This window comes from Prionailurus viverrinus, chromosome B1, assembly GCF_022837055.1.
Source record: "Prionailurus viverrinus isolate Anna chromosome B1, UM_Priviv_1.0, whole genome shotgun sequence".
Classification (NCBI taxonomy): Eukaryota; Metazoa; Chordata; class Mammalia; order Carnivora; family Felidae; genus Prionailurus; species Prionailurus viverrinus.
In genome coordinates this window covers 45,620,753-45,641,179 of record NC_062564.1, presented here as the reverse complement: position 1 = coordinate 45,641,179, position 20,427 = coordinate 45,620,753, and the positions used below count along the sequence as shown (strand labels likewise).

General features: G+C 42.1%; 1 protein-coding gene across 3 annotated transcripts in view; it reads left to right on the top strand.

Annotated features, from left to right (window-relative positions):
- KCNU1 (potassium calcium-activated channel subfamily U member 1) overlaps positions 1 to 20,427 on the top strand; it is a 148,199-nt gene that overhangs the window by 123,235 nt on the left and 4,537 nt on the right. For all 3 annotated transcript variants that reach the window (XM_047854823.1, XM_047854822.1, XM_047854824.1), the window contains 5 exons: positions 1,782 to 2,006; positions 3,386 to 3,572; positions 8,147 to 8,218; positions 10,932 to 11,071; positions 19,808 to 19,999. In XM_047854823.1, coding sequence (XP_047710779.1) covers positions 1,782 to 2,006; positions 3,386 to 3,572; positions 8,147 to 8,218; positions 10,932 to 11,071; positions 19,808 to 19,999 — 816 coding nt within the window. The remainder of the gene's footprint in view (positions 1 to 1,781; positions 2,007 to 3,385; positions 3,573 to 8,146; positions 8,219 to 10,931; positions 11,072 to 19,807; positions 20,000 to 20,427) is intronic.

The following is a 20,427-nucleotide window of genomic DNA, read 5'->3' as shown; positions in this document are numbered from 1 at the left end:
CTTTGAACAAATAGTGCACCCTCCACTTCCTCCCAAAGCTGCCATCTTTCTCAATTGGGAGACAGTTTTGTGCCACAGTTTGTTGGAGAAATTGCCTCTCTAGCTGTGCCCATTAATGCACTCTGCCATGCATCTTGTTTCTAATTGTTTAGTTCTACTCAGAAGAGCGATAGTTGGACTTCAGGCATGTTACATTAAATACCATTAGAGGCTTCATTATTCAAGTTACAACTAATCGGATTAGTGAGAGACAATTATTTAATAGATTTGGTTAAGATTCACATCACTCTCTGGGAAGGCTCTCCAGACAAGTAGCTTTATTTCCCCTCACAGGGCAATTCCCTCTGAAAAGAGAGTATTTCCTCATATATGCTAATTTGACAAACTAATTGTGGAGATGTCAGATGTTACTTATTTATCTGGTTAGATTTTATCAGCCCGTGTTTCACAGAAGCTTGTCATTTAACCCAGCTAAGGACGGGCGTGAGGGAGGATGATGTATCCATTTGAAGTATTCTGAGTCTTCATGAGCAGACGAATGTAGAACACACTCATACATGAAATGCTTTTAAATGCATTTAACTTGTTCTCTACCACCTTTCAAGAGTCCTCCTCTGAAACTCTAGGAATTCAATAAGATTCAGAGTTGATTAATAGGTATTGAGCAACAGCTAATTATTTGAGCATTACATTTTCAATATGGTATTTAATTTCCACAGCAGAATTCACTCTTATTTTTAAACCATTGAAACTTACAGAAATTGAGGGTGAGAGGGTTAAACTAGTTTGTTCATAGTCATACAAAAGAATATAGAATCAGGTCTTCCTCCAGATCCAGTGCTCCTTCCAGCCCATCCCAGTGTCACTAGAGAAGACCTTGACTCATTCCCTGGAAGAAATCAGACAAAGGCTCAACATGAGTTTCCTACAGGAATATCATCTCTCTCTTTTTTTTTTAAGTGACATTTATCATTCTTAAAAGTCTCTGTGAATGTGGGAGAAACCTAACCTAAATATTTGTCATGTACATTATTATTTTCAACTTAGAGATATTAAAGAAACGTTAACAACTGGTGCTGCTGATGGTAGTGCGGGACATGTATAAATGCTTGAGTTCAGATGGAATTTTTGTGACCTTTTTATTTCTTTTGTGCACTTTGCATAGGAATTTCTTCAACTTTGCAAAGCATCTGTTGAATCAGTTTGGTGTATTAGGTGGAACCATATAAAATGACCAATATTCAACCATTTTTGGCCCATGAAAAGGCAATTTCACATGTTCCAAACTAATGGATATTTTCGTATATACAAAAATCCACTGAAAACTGAAGAATTTTGTACAACCTGACGTGATTTTCAGGGCTCACTAGAAAACATAAATTTAGCAAAGGAACTTGTAATGTTTTAGCTTTCCATTGAATCTCACTATAGCACATACAAGGCCAAAAACATGTAATGACAATAAAAGATGTGTTCCCCATTTGGTTCTATGATGTCACACCTCAAGGAATGACACTTACTTGAGTTTTAATTGATGTACTCCAGGCTAATAAAAGACTTTAAACAGTGGAGTCAGAAGGAACTCCACAAAAAGATAAAAAGTAGAATTGCCCAAGGCAGATAAATTCCATTTTTATGAGCAATTTGCAGAATTACATTATCCTTGTGGAAGTACTCCTGTGGATGTACCTAGAAGTATTGGTATGAGGGGAAGGAGCCCTCTTTGAAGGACTCTCAGCTTGTTTCTAAAACTGACCAGACTCTGGCCTGCTTATGCTTAGAAACGAATGGACAAGTCAAAACATGAGTTTCGGAACCATGTGGTAGCATGTGTCTTTGGAGATGCCCACTCAACGCTGATGGGGCTTCGGAATTTTGTAATACCCTTGAGAGCTAGCAGCTATACCCGGCAGGAACTGAAGGACATTGTATTCATCGGATCTTTGGATTACCTGAAGAGAGAATGGGTGTTTCTCCGGAATTTTCCCCAGATATACATTCTTCCTGTAAGTGTCACATAGAGTAAATATTTGTATTCACTAATGGTACTAGCATTAATAACAAAATAATAGCTTATAGTTATATAGTGCTTACTGCTATCAAAAACTATTCTAAGCATCTTACATAAAGTAACTCATTTAATCCTCAAAGTAATCCTATGGGGTAGATTATGAAAGTGTTGAACTTTGGGCACAGAGAGAGTAAGTAAGCTGTCCAAGTTTACACCACTGGTAAGTAGCAGAACTAAGACCTAAATCTAGACATTTTGGCTCCTGGGTTTATGCTCAGGATCCACTGCATGTTATGTTTTATGTTTATTATTATGTTTTATGGCTTTTATATAACTAACAGTTTCTCTGCATTTCTGAATCTGATTCTGACTTAATAGCTAAAGCTAATAGCTAAGCCTTTGTGTTCCAACTTTCTCGTCTTTTCTGGAGACACATCTAATCTGTAACACATAATGCCATACAGTCCTTGATAGATGTATGAAAAGGAAGAATTCGGTTTACATTTATGAGAAATGGATCGGTTCTGCATATATGACATTGTGGTTGTAATTGTATTTGCTCTGAACCTTTATAGGTCTGTATGCCATTGTATCCCTCTCTTTCCCTGGATTAAAAAAAATATGGCAGTGTGAAATGCACCAAAGCATGTAATATTTTTCATGAAATGATGCTGGCAATGTGTAATATTTTTCAAATTTCAAAAATGGTTCCGTCAAGGAACAAATTTCATTTCCCTTTAAAAAAGGCACCAAAAGTTCTCTGCACTGCACCCTTTTATTAGGCCAGAGAAAGGAAGACAGGGAAAGAACCAGAAATCTCCAGATCCACCTAGTATTAGGAATTACCAGTATTCTAGTCTAAGCTTCCTGAGGGCGGGATCAGATCTATCCCTGTGTCTCCACCAAATTGGGAAAGAAGTAACCACCACTATGCTAGTTAACCCAGAGAGTAACAGGAAAGGTCAGCTACAAACAAAATTGTGGGATGCAAAATTTGCCTTTAGATCCATAACTTCTCCTTTCTCTGAATGTTTCCTGTTATCCCTACTGTTATCCCTAATTTGCTTCTCCCACTTGAGTCATATGAATGGATGTGGGCTCTTCTGTCTCCACCCTCCTTTGGCTCATCCAGACTTGCTCTCAAGAAAGGGCCTGTGAAATTTAGTCACACTAAGATATTAATGATCAGTGAAGCTAAATGTGTTCAAATATCAGGTAGCTGAGTCTTGAAACCAAGTCAATGGAGGCTAGAGAGGGTTTGGCTGAAAAATTGGCATCACCCACAAAGAGCCATTACCCTGAGCCATTACCCTGAGCCATGAAAAATTCCCTCCATCTGAGAAGTCCCTCCTCTACTGGGTTTTCTCTCATTAGGGATCTGCACTCTTTCCTGAAGACCTCCGCGCAGCCAACATAGAGGAATGTTCCATGTGTGCCGTTCTATCCTCCTCATCCAAGGCATTGAGCAGCCCAGCTTTGGTAGACACAGAGACCATCATGGCTACCCTCAACATCGGATCACTGCGGGTTATCTGCGCTCCCCATATGCCTGAAGAACCATGTAAGAACAACTCCCTGACAGGAGGAGGCTAGAGAGAATGGAACAAGGAAAGAGAATTAACTCCTCTCAGAAGTATTTTGATAATGGGGAGGAGGAGACATTGAACCAGATAGCCTTGAAGTTCCCTTCCAACTCTGAGAATTCTATAATGGAAGTAGCAGACAGTCCAGTCCTTGGGGATCCTAAGTCAAATGAAAACTATGTCTGTATTCTAAATGGAATGCATGTAACACTGTTTTCCAATTTTAAGAAAAATCACTGAATTTTTAGTGCTGTTTTTGTTGTTGTTATTAAATATTAGTTAAGATAGAAATTGGCATATTATTATAATTAATAACATTTAGTAGTAGTAGCAGTAGTAGTATCAATCCTCATTGGATCTTAGAGTTGTTTCCATACTCTTCCTAGTTTCATGTTTGAGAGAATGAAGTATAACTCTCTCTTACTCTTTGAAGATGTTTTTAATATATGAATTGTACAAGATTATCTCTAAGGTCCCTTTCAACTTCTACAGACTAAAAATGTTGTATTGCAGCTTCAGATTGGAAAGAGATGGTGAGAAGCAGGATCTGTTCAGGATGGGGATCAAGTCTCTTCCTCCTTTGTATTCCTCTTAGTTCCTAGTACAACTATGGTCACTTAGACGCTTACCACATACACACTGAATTGCAACAAATAAGCCAGTAAGATGGACTCTTGAGCCCTTATATTTGACTGTACCCAAGTGTTCAAGGTAAATTCCCACTAAATATTGTGGTTTTCCTTCTCCTCCCAAATAGGAAAAGGCTTACTATTAATTTGTTTCCAAAATTGAGTACTAGACACTCAACCTAATATGAAAGTACTATTTCTGAAGAATTTTCTGTATCTAAAACAGATTTTCAACTCAACAAATAAAAGTAAATCATGGTTGGGTTTCCCTGTATCCAGCCATTTCCCTTGGGAATGTTGATCCTCTGTATCAGGATCAGGAACTTAGTCCTTTAGCCACATAGCTGTTGACCACTTTGCATGGAACTTGGAACAGTCAGACATCAACGGCATCACAAGGCTTTCATGATTATTGTTTTGGATAAAAATGTTCATGAATCAAATTAGGAAACCAAAAGAACTCTCTCTGACTCCTAGGTGCTATTGCTAGGTGAGAACATAAAAGGGTCTTGGGACAGAGGAATAAATGAGCAATCTAGCCTAATCTCTGGTAGGTGAACTGAGCCAGCTACCTGAGATACCCTCACTAAGCAATGAAAGCCCACTCAGCACCCAGAGTTTCAGGGTGATTTGCAAAGCAGGCTAATAACAAAGCACTTTATGAATATCAAAGTGCCATGGAAATCCAGACTGAGGATGTATGAACCATATCTCTGCTGAGCAAATCAAAAAATGCTGTTGTGCTCTGCCCATAAAACCTTAGCTTAGCAATTAGGCTCACTCAGATTTACACACAATTTGTGTGTGATATATGTGTGAGTGGTGTGTGTGTGTGTACACACCATGCTTATAACTTTCTATAATTGGACAAAGAAGTATTCACTTTAAAGGCAAAGTCATCAGTATACAAATGAAAATGCCCACTTAAGCCTGGGATAAACTGACATTGGCCATTGAGTTAATCATCTCGGTGACTTGTCCTTCCTATCATTACTTTTACTTCATCTCACATCTTATATAGGCTAGAAAGAGAGAAACCTATGGATTTAATTCCACTTTCCTTTATTTCTAGTGATTTTTATCCCTTTGCTTATTCATTAATTCAACAAAACAATGTTGATTTGGTATGATGTGCCATGTACTCTGTTACAGGCTAGAAGGATGCCCTCAAAGGAGAAAGATTAATTGGTAGAAGGAGGTAAAAGAGAGAAGGAAAAAGGTTTGGAAAGGGGCAGAGAAAATGAAGAAATATCAAAGTATTTCAATTGTTATGAAGTATGAGTACATGCTTTCCCCAAAGATAAAAGGAAAGGTTTAGAGAAAAATGTATTGTGGGAGGCTTGCAAGGTTTCTTTTAGGGATATCATCATACCCAACTGTGTGACCAGGAAATGGAGACCTCGACAGGCTCTACTGCGCCACCTAACGAAGGTCACTGAGTCTGCTTATCTGCTGGCTATAACATCAGTAAAGTCACATTATGAGCACCCAAGAATAGCAAAGGATCATTACTCAGATTTTTCATCAATTACTCTGGCATTATGGAAATCTACTCAGAGTTTATATAGAGAAATTCTGAAGCCTTGAAGAAGCCTATTTGGCTCTCTTAACCATTCTTCCCATTTCATGTGAATACCATTCTTGTACCATCCCTAAGAGATAGAAATGAGAATATACACTTCCAAGAACTGACAGTATAAAGGACTATGAAATTCTGCCAGGAGTCAGAAAACCTCTTGCATGCTGAGCACCAACATAAGACTAGCCAATGGGCAGTTTTCTCTCCTTTCCTCTAGGACAGGGGTTATCAACCAGGGGCAGTTCCCCTCTCCCCTGCCACCCTTCCACCCAGAGGTCATCCGACAATGCCTAGAGACAGTTTTGGTTGTCCCAACTTGATGGGATACTATTGGCATCTAGTGAGTAGAGGTCAGAGATGCTGGTAGACATCCTATAATGCACAGGACAGCCCCGCATGATTTAAAATAATAATAATAACAAAAAACTTTTTGGTCCCAAATGTCAATAGTACCAATCAGAAACCTTGCCCTAGCATATCTGGTGAGACTCTTGTGGGATAAGCAGGCTTTTCCACATCTTCGCAGTCATGATAAACTTATATGTGAAGGCCATCTAGGACTACCAAGGCTATTCCATACAGTGATTCACCAAGGGATGTTGGGAGTTGGGAACAGCAGAGTGAGGACTTTCTTAAGGATCCGTAAGAACACCAGGCCTCCTGGACATTTCTGTGGGAAACTTTAGGTTTTCCAGTGACGTTCTAATTATTGCCCTGTCACATCACAGGGAGAGCAGGTTGGCAAACCTAGGTATTGAACTAAATAATCTGTGGCATAATCTAAACATATAATGGTAATTAAGTCTGACAACTTAATATGCTACTGAAATTTAAATGTACAGTAGTAATCTACAATTAAGCAATCTTTTATAATAGCACCCTGCCAGACTGGAAGATTTCAGGTATAATACTGTGTACTATTACATAGCAAAAATATTGACAATTAGTGAAATATATCCAGGCTATGATCTGACACATACTCAAATTAACCATTGCTCTACAAGACAAGAGGGAGTTAAGGCAGAAATTCAGTTGCTGTCCTTCAGCTGGTGTCCAAATCAGTTATTTCAACTGATAACCATGTGTGTGCACCTACTAAGAACATTTGAGATCGAAGCCTCTGACTATATGTACTTAATTCACAGATTTGATAGGACTGTGGTAAAATCCTGATTGCTCTATAGTTTCCACTGCTCACAGCAGCCAGAGGGATATTTTATAAATATTTAACAGATAATGTCAGTTCCCTACTTTCAACCCTATAATGGTGACCCATGACAATTATAGGAAAATCACACAGGGTTTTGGAGGCCAATTGGGAGTTTGAATTTTCTCCTACTTCATCTTATTTATACTGACTCTTTCCTGCTTTGTATCCCTTATCCAATTCCCTCTGCCTGGGTGGCTGTTCTCTATCCCTCAGGACTCCATTCCAACATCCAAGAGACCTCTCTTCAAACCCTATCAAAGCATCACTTCTGATGAGATCATTGTGCGTGTGTTTCTTTTTTAAGTGGACCCCAGCTTCCCATCTCTCTCTTCCCTTTTCATCCTTTACATTTTTTTAGTGTGGCTTGGAGACCAGAACTCTGGTGTTCAGCTGGGTTTTGAACCTTCCTGTTGTTCCCTGCAAGGTAGCACTGTGTTTCAGGCTGGTGCCATGCATTGCTGTGTTTTGGAGTCGAGGCCCACAGAGGAAGTGAGTCGAGGCTCACCTCCTAACACAGGAGGGAAATCTGTCTGTAAACTGAAAGCAAAGCTCAGAGGCCCCAAGTCACATCATGCCCATCTTTAAGGAAGTCCCAAGGGATTTAGGATTGAGTCAAGCCAACCAGAGATGGGAGGCAGCCAGTTCTCCTAAAGAAGAAAGAAGACATGAGCATTGCCTCATGGGCACCCGGGTACCCAGAGAATATCTCAAAGAAGCCAAGAGCACTAGGAGCCAGAAACTAGTGGTAGTATCTCCAGAAGCACTGGTGGGGAAGCACCACCATTTATTCATGGTTCCCTAAAAGTTCTGCAAGCAAATGGATGTGGATTGAGGCACAGCCTGTCTGAGCCATTACCCAGCACTACCACTCCATGCAGAATAATCATATTTTACTTTTTCATCAATAAGCAATGACTGGGAGAGCTTCACTTTTTTGTAGTTCATTTGAAATGCCATTTAAAACACACACCACTTCTCAAAAGGAAATGCTGAGGAGGCCCCAATTTTTTTCCTTAACTTTGTTAAGATAAAGCATCAAGTAACATGGCATGCATTTACATCCTTGCCAAGTCTTAAAAGCCACTTTGTTTGCATTTATCAATCTCTTTTCTTTGTTGTGTGTGTTCACAAAAGGGACTTCAGAGTGTTTCACTGGATTTCCTGAGAAACCAAAATTCCGAAGAATCCCCATCCTCACTGAACTGAGTAAGTTGTGTTTCAAGGATAAAATTCAAGGGATAAATCTTTGTGATCTAAGAATCCACAGTCAAAGGACAGAAGAATCAGAATGGGGCCCAGACAAACATTAAGTGTTTGGACATTACATTGGGCTTTTACACAGCTGGTGACATCATCAAGCAGAGCCTGTTGTATCTGGGTGTCAGGGTGCAGGAATAGCATCTGCCTTCTCCTTTTGTTCAGTGACCAGGAGGAGATCAGCCACTGACTCAGTCTGTTTGGAGGAAATCTTTTGTGGGAGGGACCACGGATTTGAAGACTTCTAGGAAGGATCTCCCAATACTCACTTACCTACCCATCATGGGACTTTAAATCAGGCATCTTCCTTTCCTGTAGTGACACCAGGGCTAGGATACCAGGGTGATGCAAATGAGGCACTTGGGGTACAGATTTTAAGGATGTGTCCGCTCCTGGGGTTCTTAAATTTTGTGTCCCAGGTACCTCCCTTGGGTCATCTGAATCCTGGCTCTGAGTGATGCTCTTCTAAAATGAAAATACTTCATGCAGAAACACCAGAATAAGCTGTTATCTCTCACCAACACCATATGGAAAATGCACATACATGAGACTTTCCTGGATGTGAGGAGCTCTGAGGGTGGGAAGAGTAGGGAAGGCAGCGAAGGTACCTGTGCATTTGGGGATACATTTTTAAGACAACAGGGGACACACTGGGATTTAATAATAGCAATAATTGATGATAAAAGGGGAAGATACGAAAGAGGGGCATGGTGTCTTTAGCACAGATTAGAACCTGAAGCTGTCAACTGCAGTTTTTACTTAGATTTTATTTTTCTACCCTTTTGAGCCATCTTCAACCCAAGGTGTAGATACACTAAGGACATTGATTAGAAGACTGTGATGTAAGTTGGAATGGTTAGGAGAGGACCAGCAAGGTTTTCCCTGGCCCCAAAGTGCATCTGGTCACCATCCAGGGACTTACAGCTTTGTTGAACTAAAGACTTTCTGGCATCAGGTAGCCCTTGTCAAATTAGTATAACAAATCACCTGTCAGCTCCCTCAGTTTTTTGTTCTTTGGCTGGCTGGAAAAGGTCAAAATGACATGAGAGCTGCAGGCCTGACTGTCAGCACTTTGGTACAGAATGTCCAGTGGCATACAGGAAAATGGCTAGGAAAGCAGAAGCCAGTAGTTTAAGAAGACACAGCGAGATTTGGACAAGGGCTCCTGGAGTATGTGTGTGTGTCGAGGGTTAGAATGCAAGGAGAAAAAAGTGTATGTGCATAAGAAAGGTGGGTAGATATTAGTCAGACATTGCTCATCTTTTATAAAACCATGGAGTGATTTGAAGAATTAAGGAATAATCCAGTCTTAGTTAGGAATGTATTCTGCCTTGTGTGCCCAGGAAGTTTGGTTTGATCTGTAATCTGACTGTCAAGAACTGTGAAGGATGTAAGTAAGACCTTATGTTACTTGCAAACCATTAAGTTGACCTGCCTCAGTTTCATGGATACTGGAAGAAGACACAAGACCCCTGGGACAGAGATAAAGAACAGTTTATTACTCAAAGCAGTGGCAATAGCCAGAGTACCATCAATTTTGTGCTGCTTGCCCAAAGCCTCATTCCCACAGGGTGACATGACAAGGGCCAAATAATACCTGTATGAACAATGGATTTCTTTGTAGGAGAGAAACCATGGGCTTTGGGAACCAGAATCTTTTATAACAGGCAGTAAGCTTGATTCCCTTTGCTCTGGTGGGAGATATTATCTCTGTCATCCAAAGCTATTTGGTCTTCAAACATTTTTGAAACAATAATCTTGGAACAACGGCAATCAGTGCTTCTGTTTGTACTCCCAACAATGACCAGTTGCATTTCCTTCAGAGGCTTCCTACAGGGATCTGAGTTGCAGCTGGGGCAAGTATAGACATGCTAGTAGATAATTTGGCCACTTCTACAGGGGCCCCAATTAGGAGGATTCTCTAAGACCTATTACTCAAAGTATAGTCCATGAATCAGCAGCTGGAAGCTAGAAGCTTGTTGGACACCTAGAATCCCGTTCTTACCCCCAGACTTAGTGAATCATAATCTGTGTTATAACAAGATCCCCAGGTGATTCATATCCACATTAAATTTTGAGTGTTACTGCTTTAGCTTATCCTGGACCCAGATAACTCTAAAAACCCAAGTGAATACCAAGGTATCTATGATGTAGTGTTATGAAAAATGCCTTTAATTGGGGTGATCATATGTTCCCATTTATGCCTGTTGTCCCAGTGCAGTTATTGAGAGTGCCCCTTTTTACTTCCAAAAGTGTCCTGCTTTGAAAGGTAAATTATATAAAGGTGACATTGGAGGCATTTGTTTGGAGGAACTGGGTCAAGGATATACCCTTGATGATGAAGGTACCCAAGACAGATACATGTCTTTAGGGGAGGAAGATGCTTGGAAAGAAAAAAAATTTATATCTATATCTGTATCTATATCTATATCTATATCTAATCTATATATATATTAGATATAGATATATAGATATATATCTATATCTATATATAGATATAGATATTAATATGATATACTAAAGTAAGGGCAGATCCCACATTGGCCCAGAGTAGACATCAGATCCTTTGATCAATGGTCACCCCTTGGCCTGCTTTGTATGGCAGTCTCATATTCTTAAGCTTGTCTGCCTGCCTTTCTTTTTTTGCTTCTTTGCTTTGCAGAAAATCCTTCCAATATCCACTATATTGAACAGCTGAGTGGACTGGATGAATCATTCTCAGGAACAAACCTGCATCTCAGCACATCCTTTTCCACTGGCACCGTCTTTTCTGGCAGCTTCTTGGATTCCCTCCTGGCCACAGTAAGTGCAGCTGAGCTGAACCTGTGAACCAAGCCCCTTGCAGAGGGTAGAAAGGATGGTTAGGGCTTAGAGAAATGATGAGAATTCCTCACAATTCTGAGTTCTCTTGGAATTTCACAAAAAATCTTGTTCAGATACATTGTTTCATCTTTTTTCACAACTACCTGGCAACGGGAGCCAAATGTTCACATTTTCAAAATTACAAATGTCTTCTGGCCCTTAGAACGAGACCACTTGGTACCAGGAAGAATGAGCACCTAAAGAGGAGGGTACCTACCTTTGAGCTTCAAGTGCATCTTGGCAGACCAAGCTGTGGTGTCAGAACTTATGAGATACTCCTTTCTCCTCTCTCTAAAATATCTTCAACAGCTTATGCAGGACTCAGCCATAAAGGGACAGGGGGACTAGGAAAAAAAGCTTTGGCCTTTGGCGATATGAGTTTTGTTCAGAGCTATGTTGACTCTCCCTCCATGTCACCCCTCTCCTGGGGTGCTTTGTTTTGTTTTGTTTTGTTAACATTTATTTATTTTTGAGAGAGAGAGACAGTGGGAGAGGGGCAGGAAGAGAGAGGGAGAGAGAGAATCCCAAGCAGCCCCATGCTGCCAGTGCAGAGCCCGATGCAGGGCTCAGACCCACAAACCGTGAGAACAGGACGTGAGGAGAAATCAGGAGTTGGATGTTCAAAGGACTGAGCCACCCGGGTGCCTCCTGGGCGCCTGACTATGTGGTTGGTCTTCAGCTCTCAATACTTCTTTAGCTTCTGAGCATGTCCCTTGCCTCCGCTCCAGCATTTCCATAAGTAGAATTAAATGCACTGTGAGAAAACCTGCTCTATGCAGGGCACACTGTTCTAGGTGCCAGGGGTACAACAGTGATGAAACAAAAGTCTGTGTGCCCACGTAGAGCTTAGGGTAGTGGAGGAGATTAATGTAAACATGATAGCCGCGCCTGGGTGGCTCAGTCACTTAAGTGTCCAGCTCCTGGTTTCGGCTCAGGTCGTGATCTCACAGTTCATGAGTTTCAGCCCACATCGAGCTCTGTGTTGACAGTGCAGAGCCTGCTTGGGATTCTGTCTCTCTCCCTCTCTCTCTGCTCCTCCACCACTTGTGCTCTCTCAAAATAAGTAAATAAAACTTAAAACAAAACAAAACAAAACAAAACACTAACCTGAAAAATAAGGGCCCTATGTGGCATGTCAGATATAAGGGCTAAGGCAATGTGAGATAAGAAATGTGAGGGTTAGGAAAGGAGTTGCAAGTTTCAGTGGCGCGGCCAGAGAAGGAAGGCAGCACTGAAGTCGAGGCATGCAAGGCCAGCTCTGGGGAAGAAGGGAGTTGGTGTCATTCTGATCTTGGGAGAAGAAACACTGCAGGCAGAGAGGAGAAGGGAAAAGGCAGTGAGGTGCAAGTGCTCTTATGTTCAGGGAGTTGGACTAAAACACAAAATCTGTATGTCACCATTTGTGAACGACTGCAAGAACCCCTCCACAGGAAACCTGGCTGCCTCACAGACTCCTCCCCAGAGTTTCCAAGGGAAGGGCTGCGGAGCGGCTGAATACCAGTGTATAGACGCACAGGGCTCTGAAGCCAGTTTGATAGACTTGCAGCCTTCTGTAATTCCGTGTGGAAAGGGCATCATTCCTGAATTGTGCAGGTGCCTCAAAGGCACAGATTGCACTTTTTAGGGGAGTGTGGCTGGGCCATAGGCACTGCCCTCATGGCAGCAGGGGATTATGTTGCCTTGGCCTCTGCTTCCCTAAGCCTTGTGGGGAAGGGGTGTCATAAATCCCATCCGGTTCTCAGAGAGAGAAAACTATGTCAGTGATAGCTTAACATTAAACAAGTTGGTAGACTATGAATTTCCCAAAGGTTTAGGCAGCATTCAGCCTTGACTGAGCCAGGGGCCCAGTCAGGTGACCTTGCTGGGAAGATGGCTCTGTCAGAGAAAGGGTTTTGTCACTGTCTGTCATTGATATGTCAGTTCCCTTGCCGGTAATTAATGACTTGAAGTGTCAGGCAGGAGGTGACTTTGGATGAACTGGACCGTCTGCAGGATACATTTTCAATGGGGTTAAGGTCCCAGGTCTCTTCAGAGATCCCTAGATGACAGGCACCTTCGTGCCTTAAATTCAACTGGAGCCTTAATTAAACTCCACTGGCCCACAGCAGCAGGAACAAAGTCACAGACTCTGCTTAGAACTAGTGGGAAGAACGGGATGGGCAGAGAAGGGCTAAGAGAATAGAAATAAAAACAAATGAACATACAACATAAGCCAGCATAGGAAACACAAACTCGGTCATGAGAGCCAGCAGCTGGGCCTCTAACCACTTACCACAGGACCTGTGACCTCACTGAGAAGTACCACCTCCTCCCAGGCTACCTTCAGGTATTACACCATTAGGCTTCTCAGTGGGAAAGGACAAGTTCATCCTCCTGGAAAAGGAAATAAGCTATGTAAGAACTCAGGAGTCTTTTCTGAGGCCCTACAGTGAAGTCTGTGGAAGAGAGAAAAAGCCACACAACTGAGTCATATGAGGTCACAAGCCACACTGGACCCTCACTTTGTCTGCAAGGACAGGGGTGTCTGAGTGGCTCAGTTGGTTAAGCATCCCACTTCAGCTCAGGACATGATGTCACGGTTCATGGGTTCAAGCCCTGCGTCGGGCTGTGTGCTGACAGCTCAGAGCCTGGAGCCTGCTTCAGATTCTCTGTCTCCCTCTCTCTCTGTCCCTCCCCTGCTCGCACTCTGTCTCTCTTTCTTTCTCTCTCTCAAAACTAAATAAAAATTAAAAAATAAAATTAAAAAGACTAGCACTTGGTCAACAGAACATAGGGTGAGCATAGCAATGGAACTTTTATGTCAAAGGGGCTGGCTTGGGTCTTCACCCTCTGCATATCTACCTAGTGACCTTCTGCCCCAGCTCTTGAATCCTTAATGATGTACAACACAAAAAAATGAACACACTTTAATACTATTTAGAGCTCCAGCCCCAAATCTCTGGCCACGAGAAGCTGAACTAGACCTTTGAAAATAATCAGGTAACTGCCCACCCTTGTTTCCTTTGCCCTGACGTCTGGTGCTGCAGGGTCCACCTGGCTTTCTAAGGGTGGGGTGACTTCCCATTGTCTAGCCACATAGAAAGAAAGAGGCCACAGGTCAGACCTGAGCCTCCAATTCTACCGTCTCCCCTCTTCTGAGTACCATTTGATGTTGGCTGGCCTCCTGACCTGACCCTTGGTCTTGCGGAAATGAGAGCAGTGGCCTCGGACTATGTTCGTCACCATTCGGCTTTATTCTCCATTCTTATCAGAGCTTCTTCTTACTCAGAGGCGGGGGAGAAAGGCAAGGATCTTGGTCTCTACTTAAAGTTAGGATGGCAGTTGCAAGCTCCGTCCGTGGTTATCACTCCCTCCAACCCATCCCCACGGCAGGTGCCACTAATGGTCAGTTTCTTTGCCTGCAGATCACACCTGCGGCTTTTTCTCAGCACAGACCTCATGGCAACTTCTTCGAATAAGTTCTGTTGTTAGGGTAATATTAGGAATCAGAGCAATAACTGTGATAGGAATAATAATAACATCTCTGAAGCACTTACTTTGGGTCAAGGTCTTTGCTAAGCGCATTACCTGCAATACCATGTTGAATTCTTCTTTCAACCCAATTAGGAGAATATAATTATGAGCCTCATTTTACAGATAAAGAGTCTGAGGCTTAGAGGGATACATAAAGTGCCAAAGTCACAGCACTTACAGATGACAAGCTGGTTTTCAAACCCTACTTTCTGTGATTCCAGAGTCAGACCTTGCTGTCAGAGTCCTGTCCTTCCAGAAATCTTTGTGATTATGAGTAGCCTTCCAGTGCATTGACTTTCAAGTTTTGCCGAAAGGGATCTGCCTTCCAGCGTGCTCAGGAGCTGCTGAGCAGACAAGCAGCGGGGGGGTCCCCCTGGCACATTCACCCCGTCAGGGCACCCACACACACCTGTACCCCTCCCCCCAGTCACAACAACTCAGCTTTCATCTGCACTGTGTGTGAGGCTCTGCCTCCAATTTGATTCGAAGGAGAATTTCTGTTGTTAAGAAGATCTGGAAGGTCACTCCTAGAAGTTAGAATATGGGACCCATAGAGAGAGGCATGAAATGGAAGGAGCAGAATCCCATCTGCTGCTCTGAGACAAGATATCCAGTTTCCGGTCCTGAGTCCTGTGTGAGGGACAGGGGTCCACCACCCCACCCCATTTAGCATGTGCCTTTTGCCTCATAATGCCCCTTCCCAAGAAACACCTTCCAAGCGGTTCTTAGGACCTGCCACCCAGATCAGGGCACCAAGAGATCTGTTTCCTGCTGCTGCATGGTCAGAGGTCACAAGTCAGAGCTTGTTCCCCTGATGCCCATACTACGCAGAAGGGCAAAGGGGAAAACAGACGCATTCAGAACAGATTCCCCTCAGGACACGCCGCACCCGTGTCTGAAACGAGATTAGATCGCCAGTCTGGACTTCTCCACCTTTTCCTCTGCCCTCCCTTAATAAACACAAAGGAATGAAGGTGTGGGTCCCAAGGATGGAACAAAGCTTGAATAACGTGCTGTGAAGTCGTCACTGCTTATACTGAAGTTTTGTTTTGGATTTCATGTCCTTTTTCATTCTATCCCCTGATACACCGGTGATTTTTTTTTTTTCCAATGTAAAATAATAGTGTTTCCCTCCAAATCGGACACAGCTGACACTACGGCTTCAAGTAGCCTCTGGTATACTACTGTAAACTGCCCCAGATGGGAAAACAGTCCGGTGAAACATAATTCACATTCACATTTAATCCTCTCTCAGCTCAATACTGTAAAAAAATACAAATGTGGAGGGGCACCTGGGTAGCTCAGTCAGTTGAGTGTCCGACTCTTGGTTTCTGCTCAGGTCATGACCTCACGGTTCATGAGTTCAAGCCCCACATCAGGCTCTGCACTGACAGTGTGGAAGCCTGCTTGGGATTGTCTCTCTCCCTCTCTCTCTCTCTCTCTCTGCCCCTCACCCCTGCACGTGCACGCTCATGCTCTTTCTCTCTCTTTCTCCCCACCCCCCTCAAAATAAATAAATAAACTTTAAAAAAATATATGGAGAGACGCTCAGATCCATAAGCAGGACTCCTGTATGGCTTTATAACAATTGGGCTTCAGAACTGGACATGAACGTAGGCAGCAATTTCCTTACTTGTAAGAAAATTGCGGCTCACAGAAGGTATGTGACTCCCTTAAGGTCCCTCTGCTGGTTACTCGCAGTTTTCCTACCATGTAGCCTCATTTTCAATTAGAAATATTTGATAAGAATGGTTGGTCTTAAAGCCTTTGGAGATGGATTTTCAGAATAAAAAGCAGAAAGTAGCTAGGGTGTTACTATCTATGTTATTAGGAAATGTTGTAGGTTATGAGACAGACCTCAAGCTTCATTGTAGCTAAAAGTGAAAACACTTTGGGCCTCAACATTTTCTAACGCTGGAAGTCCAAATTCTACTAAATCTGATTATATCAGAAACACTATCCAAGTTTAAAATATGTGAAGCACATTTCAACTTCCATATTTTCTTGAGAAAGAAAAAAAAGAAAGGAGGGAGGAAGGAAGGGAGGGAGGTGAGGGGGGCGGGGAAGAGGCCAATAGGAGAGAACCCAGGATAATAAGAATACTAGATGAGCTCTCAGAATAAGGGTGACATGTAAATCCCATTATTTTCCCCAACATAGAATTGCAATCCTTTTGAAGTCAAAACTGAAGAAATGACATATTCAACAGCTAAGCCTCTCTCTGTTAAATATGCAAAGCACATGTTTCCCGAGAGCCCTTGACACCAGAACAACCCTAGAATTTAGACCTTTGCTTTCATCAGTGGAGAATTATTCTAACATCATTATGTTTGATCACTGTACACTATGGCCAGTTGTTCTTAAACGGATTGTGGCTCAACCTGGATTTACGTCCCCTGTTCACCCCTGGATTTCAGTGAGCCAGTTCTGGAAGCTCCCTTCTAGGTGGTAGCAACATGGAACAAAGAAGAAATGTAAGGAGAAGACCATCAGTCAGGGGATCCCCTCAGTCAGGACATTTGAAGTCATCTTTTAATTCTGAAAACTACTTTAGAACTTATTTTCCTTTTATTCTCTCTTAAGTCATATAGCTTGTATTATTTCCTAGGCCCTCTTGTCCCAATGGCCTCTACGTTTTGCTAGAAATATTTGTTTATTTGTTAAAAATCAACAGCCAATTGCAGTCAATATTCGTACAGCTTTGAACACCTGCTTTGTTCAATGCACCCCCGAGAACATGAATGTTAAGTAGACAAAGTCTGTCCTCGGAAAGAGCACATCATTTAAGGAAATGTTGCCCAGAATGATCTGAGCACCAACCAGTGGCAGAACCACTAGAGGTGGCCTTTAACTTTCTGATTCCTACTCCTGTCCATAAGTTCTGATGCAGTAAATCTTGGATTCCAGAAACCCACACTCATGAATATCCTTCCAGGTGATCCAGATACATGAGAACCAATGTTGAAGAGAACAGAACTTAATAATGTGTGCAGTAGATCTATTTCATCCCACAAACAATATTCAAAGGTGGTATTATCATGTCAACTGTAAAGGTTATGAAACAGGTTTCTGAGAAGGAGCACATGAATTTTCCAAAAGTATTCAGCTAGAACATACCAGTCCAAGATTCAAAGTCAAGAATGTTTCAGAAAAACTACCAACCTTAAAATACAGAAAGATGAAATGAAGCAAAAGCCAGTGGCTGTGGGATCACAAAGAAAGGAAAACTTCATTCTGATGAAGAGATCCCCAAGTTGATGAGCGATCAGATGTTCTAAAGCAAAGGCATGAAGGAGTAAATATGTAGCTTCAGCAACTGATAGACTATTGAGCACTGGAGGGCACCATTCACAGAGGAGATGAGCTTGGTTTTACAGCAAGGGTTATGACACTGAAGGTTTTAGGAGGTGTATGGCATGATTTGATTTGTGTTCGAGAGAATCTCTCTAGAAACAGTTTGAACAAGGATTCCAAGTGAGAAGAAAAACAAGACGGGAAGACAGGTAAACAGGTTGCTATCATAATTCAGTCTGCAGAAGATGAGTCCTTGAATCTGAGAGTAGAGAAAGTGAATGGCAACATTTCTAAGACAGTAACAATTGAGTTCATTACTATTATTTTTTTTTAAGTTCTTATTTGCTTATTTGGGGGTGGGGGTCAGGAGGGGCAGAGAAGAAAGAGAATCCCAAGCAAGTAAGATCATGACCTGAGCCAAAATCACGAGTCAGATGCTTTAACCAACTGAGCCACCAGGTGCCCCATTGTTTTTAATAAAAAAATTACTAGCTTTTCTATAGGTACTATGTAAACCTATGAATTATCATGTCTACTGGAGTAAAAGCCTAATTTCGATAAAACAAAAAGTATAACGCTTAAAACTCTATGTATTCAGATTTGAGAAAATCTGATGGGTAACGTATTCCAGTGCTAATTACATGTATGCCAATGGCCAGTTTACACTGAATATGGTAGGAATCCTTTGGAAAAGAAGTTTAAGAAAATAGCTAGGGCCAGGGGCTCCCTGGGTGGCTCAGTCAGTTAAGTGTTTGCGAAACACTTGGTTTCGGCTCAGGTCGTGATCTCACGGTTCGTGAGTTCGAGCCCTGCATCGGACTCTGTGCTGTGTCAGCATGGAACCTGCTTGGAAGTCTCTCTGCCTCTTTCTCTGTCCCTACCCCACGTGTGCTCTCCCTCTCTCTGTCTCTGTCTCTGTCTCTCTCTCTCCCCCAAAATAGGTAAACTTAAAAACAAATTAAAAATAATAAAATAGCTAGAGTTATTCGGACTCCAGGTGGTTTCAAAATAAGCAGTTCCCCACATGTCTTCCTTTGGTTTTATTTTGATGCCAGACATTCCAAAAATTCCATCCATTTATTCAACCCTTACAATTTTGTGTTCTAGCTCCACACAAGAACTGTGGGAGATCTAAATATCAGTAAGGCCCAAGGCAATACCTGTCCTCAAGTGGGTCACAATCAAAAAGAATATAAGTAGATTCACATCCAGAAGATTCAATTATAGATGACAGTAATCATGTCAGTAGTCCCTAGGGAGGAATTTATAGACGTCTCATTAACTACATAGTTTTAAATGTCTGTTGATGATTATTAGGGTATCTGTGGCCTGACATACTCCTCTGCTATTTTTGGAAGACATCCTTGGTGTCAGTATCATTTCCCATTTTGTTCTTCTGCTACAGTGTAAGCCCTGAGGGAGCAAGAACTGGGTCACTCTGCACCTTGCCTAACCCAGTGCCCTACCTGAACTGCCAGTTTTTAGTTGATTTTAATAATGGTAATGAGGGGCACCTGGGTGACTCAGTCGGTTAAGCGTCCAACTTCAGCTCAGGTCATGATCTCGCGGTTCGTGACTTTGAGCCCCGAGTCGGGCTCTGTGCCGACAGCTCAGAGCCTGGAGCCTGTTTCGGATTCTGTGTCTCCCTCTCTCTCTGCCCCTCCCCCGCTCCTTCTCTGTCTCTCTCTCTCTCAAAAATAAAATTAAAAATAAAAATAAAAATAATGATAATGAGAGACCCTGTTTTGTGTCATTTGATCTATTTCAAACAGTGATACCCCCCCCCCCTAAATTTCCAAGGCTATACACGTCCACAGTTTCTATGCTGGTTCTTCTGACTTTGCACGTGGCTTTGTCGTTGCTTTCCAGGCCTTCTACAATTATCACGTCCTGGAATTACTTCAGATGCTGGTGACAGGAGGGATAAGTTCCCAGCTGGAACACTTTTTGGATAAGAGTTTCTGTGGGCTGACCCACAGCTGCACTTCGGTTGTGTCTGGAAGAGCGCGGTGTAAGCTGGGGCTTCTGTCCTTAAACCAAACCATTCTGTCTGACATTGAAGTGAGTCTACTTCTACCTTAATAAAGGTTCCCCCTTCCTTACCATTCTGGGTTTCTGAAAATGACTCAGGCTATTTGGGTTCCTAGATAGCCTATAGCATAAAAATAATAACAAGCAATAATACAACCTTATACTCATATTTTATAATTTACAGTGCATTTTCATGTGCTATCTTTATTTTTTACAACAATTCCAGAAGGTATATAAGGCAGTCGTTTTCATGCCCATATTCCAGATTAAAAATCCAAGTCTGCAGGAAGCATCTGAGAGGTCTAATAACTTTGTACCTTAGCAAGGGTATTAATAATAACTCTAATAGTTAATATTTACTGAACATTTTCTCTGTGCCTGTCTGCTTTGTTTTTCTTGTTATTGTTGTTTATTTAATCTGTCCAAGGATTTACATGGTAGGTATTGTTATTAATTGC